The following is a 4,722-nucleotide window of genomic DNA, read 5'->3' on the forward strand; positions in this document are numbered from 1 at the left end:
TTGTCGCAGTGAATACGCGTGCAGTTGAACTTCTGATGCAGATGCCAGAGTAGGCCAAAGGGGCCTGCATGCATCATGTGGAGAAGTTTAGAGACACCATGGTCGAAACAAGCTTGGACCTGAATAGTTTTAATCATTCCAGTTTTAATGATTGTAGCATGTTTATGGAGACACAAGAGGTGCATTGAACACACTTTTTGTTTATATGTTGCATCATTCCAGCAAGTGACTTGCATTGAATGCTTCAGCGCAGTAGTTTCAAGACATTTGAGGACCTTTAAAACTGTAAAAACAGTTTGGGCTCAGTGTAACATCAGCGAAGGTGCACACGTTCCAACATATTGTGCTTGTCAAGGGTAGATGTTCTCTTAAAACACTCAGAATGTTTAATGTGCCTAAAAGTGGTAACTATGTGTTTTTTTTTTTGTTTTCTTTTTTAATTATTTCATTTGTTTACGTTTTGAAACAGGATCAGTGCGAGTAGATAATTGAGTAAATGGCACTGTTAATTGATCCTGGCATGTATCATATGTTTTTGTATTAATACATATTTTGTACTTAGTTTTAATTGGGGTTTGTTGCCGTTCCCGTTCTTGGTTAGTGTTCTGTTTGAGAAATTGAAGCAAGCTGCCCCTGAGCTCATGACTAGGCAGCGTAAAGGTAGAAACATTTAATAAGCATCACACTTTGCTCACAATCATGCATACACACACATATACCCACATACACCCCACACTCGTACTCGCACACATTCGCACATTTACATTCTTAGTGAGCGGGTTTTGCGTGCCTGGGTGAGCATTCCTATTGCGCACGTGGCCCCGCTTACATGTAGTAAGAGAGGACAAAGTTGGTGTGAGAGAAGAGGATGCAGAGGATAGGGTTAGATGGAGGCAGATAATTCGCTGTGGTGACCCCTGAAAGGGAACAGCCAAAGACAAAGAAAGATGGTGGTGAAACATCATCTTCAAGAAACAAATGTGGTGATTAAGTATGATGGGAGAGCATTGGAATGCTTTGTGAAATAAAATGGTTAAAAAAAACAAATGTATAACTATGTTTAAAACCCTTGGGAGTCAGTGGACCACCTGGCGGGCACACCTGCATTTTTTTCTGGTAACCGTAAAAAGAACTTAAAATGTCTCGTCATGTTTAATCATACGCATAAGTTTAGTACATCATTTGAATCTGTAAAGGGTCTACCTTTATTCATTTATACTCACAATATCCACAAAACAATGTGCTTTTGTAAAAATATTTATTCTAAATAAACCACAAACAAAGAAATATTTTTCAGTCCTCAAATAATTTTCTTGTAGCACTTTTCTCCGTCCCAAACCTAACTGAGAGCGGTAATTATTCAGCTCATTATACGGGTCTTCGTCTTCTCTGGTGTGAATTACAGCATTATTTATGATCCTCGCATATGGCCTTTCCAAACAAAAAGTGTCTTAGAAAAATTCAATAAATGTATTGTTTTCTGTAAATAAATATTTCTTTGTTGTTTTCAATAATCACGTATAAATGTTTTTTTTTTCTTTAATATACAAACTTGTATACACGCTGCTCAGTGGCGGTTCATCACTGAATTGCTCCCCAGGAGAGACTTCCTCTCAGGATAGTGGTTTAGGGAGTATTAGACATCAGTTTCACACATGGATTGGCCACCAGAGAATCCAGTGGATAGTTTAGTGGATTTAAACCCAATCTTTGGGATGAGCTGGAAAAGGTTTTAGGCAGCAATCAAACTCTTCTAACATTACTACAAGTTCCTGGAGATAATTTAATGTGGCTCTGGACAGAAATAAATGTCATGACAATGCACAAGTTTAGCAAAACAATGCCATGGCTGTAATCAAAGCAAGAGGTGGTTCAGTGAAATATTAGAGTTTGCGAATTTTTATTTGCTGAGCAGCATGTTCTGTTGGGAGTAATGGCAGCAGTTGCAGGTTAGAATGCTTTATTTAACTGGCAAACAAATCCTAAATGTTAAGCAAGATCATGGTCACAAAATTGAAGGGAAACACATTGTACAAGCAGGCAAAAATCAAAAGTAAAAAAAAAAAAAAACAGTGGTAACATACACATTAGCTATAAGGCTTGGTAATGCCAAGAAAGATGTTCTAGGTGGATCATTCTCAAGGAAGTATTAGTTTGTGTAGGTAGTAATGCATTGATCCTGAGTGTGATTGTAGTGAGATACCAACTTCTGTGTTGACATGACAGCTTTGTTGTTCAGGCATTGCACAAGATAAATACTGATGGAAATATTTATACAATTTTATAAACAGGTAATTTTAACTAAGTTGAATGTTTAGGTACCTAGCTGGAATAAAAAGATACAACCACTATATATTCACAATTTATTTTAATTATTAAAAAATTAAGTAGCTACATACACAAAAAAGAACCTTTAATATATTTTTCATGCATCTGTTCAACAACACTATGACCATAACTTGATAAGTTAAGATTTGAAGCACAATTAAAATGTTCAGAAATACATTTAAACAGTTCCTGCATGGAAATCTGACCACAATAAAGTACACAATAAAGTTGTCTGATTCAGTACAAAGGGGAACATTTAATTGTTTAGGAACGCTGTGAATACTCTTACATTTTACCCCCATCAGGCACATGAAAACTGTGGCAAGATGTTTTATTTATTTATTTATTACTTTTTGCATTTTAAGCAACTCTGGCTTTTTGGATAGTAATCTGGCATTATCTTGGAAGAGCACAAGCCTGAGTCATCAAAATGCCACATGATCTCTGGCCAGGAGTCCATGAGATTTTAATTTGTATATAAAAACATTGACATCTCTATCAAACATCAGTTGCCCTCTGGTAACCAGCTGTTTAAAATGATGCAGTGCACATTATCCTTTGCCCTTACCAGTTGGTCCAGTAATAGTTTAACTGCAGTTTAAACTTCCTTTAACAAAGTGTTAAAATCCTTACAGTAACAACAGACAGTGCATGAAATTCTATCAGAAGGGTTATGTGACATGCAATATGGCATACATATTACTTCTGGAAAAACCTTTAAATGGTTAATAAACTTAAGAGAGGCTCCCCTATATCTCTCATTCAGAAATCTATTTTTTATTTCTATAATGTTGTGTGACATGCAATATGGCATACATATTACTTCGGAAAGACCTTTAAATGGTTAATAAACTTAAGAAAGTGCTCTCTTATTTCTTTCGTTCTTACTCCATATATAATTGGATTAAAACAGCTCGGAAAAAGCAAATACATCGTACTTAGAAAGACACGGCTGGAAGGAGAAAAGTTGTTTTTTATTCTGTATGACATAAACGCAATTAAAGCAAAAGTCAGACTAACAGTCATGACAATTATGTGAGTAATGCAGGTGTGAATAGCCTTTAAGCAAGCTTTCCCAGATCTCAAGACAGACAAAAGGATTGCTATATATGATATTGTAATGAAAATAAAATCAGCAGTAATTGTAAGAAAAACAGCCAAGAGGCCTAATGCATTGTTAATGGAAATATCTCCACATGCAAGCTGAACTAATGCCATGTGTTCACAAAAACAGTGATCTATCTCATTTGTTGCACAAAAGGTCAATTTTCCAGCCCAAGAAACCATTATAGAAATAAAAAATAGATTTCTGATAACTGGAAAAATAATGAACTTCAGAAAATTATGCATTCCCATGTATTTGTGGTAATAAAGAGGTCGACATATGGCAAAAAAACGATCCAAAGCCATCCATAGCAGTACAGTAGATTGAAATGTCCCAACAAAATAAATACAAAACATTTGAATTAAACAGCCAACAAGTGAAATTCTTTTCCAGTTAAATACGAAACTTAATAACATATTTGGCACACAAAATATTGGCAAGGAGAGGTCAACAGCTGCCATAAGACCAATTAGTATACACATAGGAGTGTGAAGACCCCGCTGAGATATAATTAAATATATGAGTGTAAGGTTTAAACTAAATGACAGTAAAAACATAAGAAGATAGGGAATGGATAAAATGGGCCGCCATTCTCCCAAATCATGAAAACCAGTAAGTGTAAAAGTTGTGAATGAAATATTGGGTACAGGAGACAACATTGTCTTAAAATTGCATAATTCTAAAAATTTAGATAAGCAACCACATAAAAAGATGACCAGACTGGGATTAGCAAAAGTTAAAGATTTTCTCAGATATTAATTTTAACAAGACTGAATTAAATTTAAAAATCTAAATACAAATTAAGTCTTTACAAATTGATGTTATAATTCTTTTTAGAAACAAGTACTACTGGTCTCATAAAAGTTCTTTGCAAGTGATATAATACTCCATTAACATATTACTTATTGGTTTTCAAGTTATTGACATTTTGTCATTATTATATTGTAGTTTTATTAATGCTAATTTCATCCTAATTAGCCAATACTTTTAGCCAGATAATTTAGTTTGTTTAGGGAAAATAATTCTTGTTCAAAAAAACATTTCCATTGCTTATGTATCAGGGTAACTACCGTTAAAAAAAATAGAATATTTAATATTAAGTAAATTTTACTATATAACCTTACAAGTAATGTTCTGTGGCAACAAGACAATATTACTTATTGCTCATCTGTCTCATTTCTTTTTGTAACACTGATGCATAAATAAGCCTTGTCTTATAATTATTATGACGGGTCCTGTTATGATTCTTGACACTGCAAAAACAAGTTTGCCTTAGTCTCTGTACACCG

At 34.3% G+C, this 4,722-nt stretch overlaps 1 protein-coding gene across 1 annotated transcript; it reads right to left on the minus strand.

Moving 5' to 3' along the window:
• Positions 1-3,147: 3,147 nt before the first annotated feature.
• On the minus strand, positions 3,148-4,092 carry LOC128533476 (olfactory receptor 52K1-like). Its single transcript, XM_053507747.1, has one exon. The coding sequence runs from the start codon at positions 4,090-4,092 to the stop codon at positions 3,148-3,150; it is 945 nt and encodes a 314-aa protein (XP_053363722.1).
• Between the last annotated feature and the right edge of the window lie 630 nt (positions 4,093-4,722).

Source organism: Clarias gariepinus, chromosome 11, assembly GCF_024256425.1.
Source record: "Clarias gariepinus isolate MV-2021 ecotype Netherlands chromosome 11, CGAR_prim_01v2, whole genome shotgun sequence".
Taxonomy (NCBI): Eukaryota; Metazoa; Chordata; class Actinopteri; order Siluriformes; family Clariidae; genus Clarias; species Clarias gariepinus.

Bases quoted from the DNA above. Each gene is read 5' to 3' on its own strand.
- LOC128533476 (XM_053507747.1), bottom strand. From the start codon at position 4,092: ATGTTGTCTCCTGTACCCAATATTTCATTCACAACTTTTACACTTACT.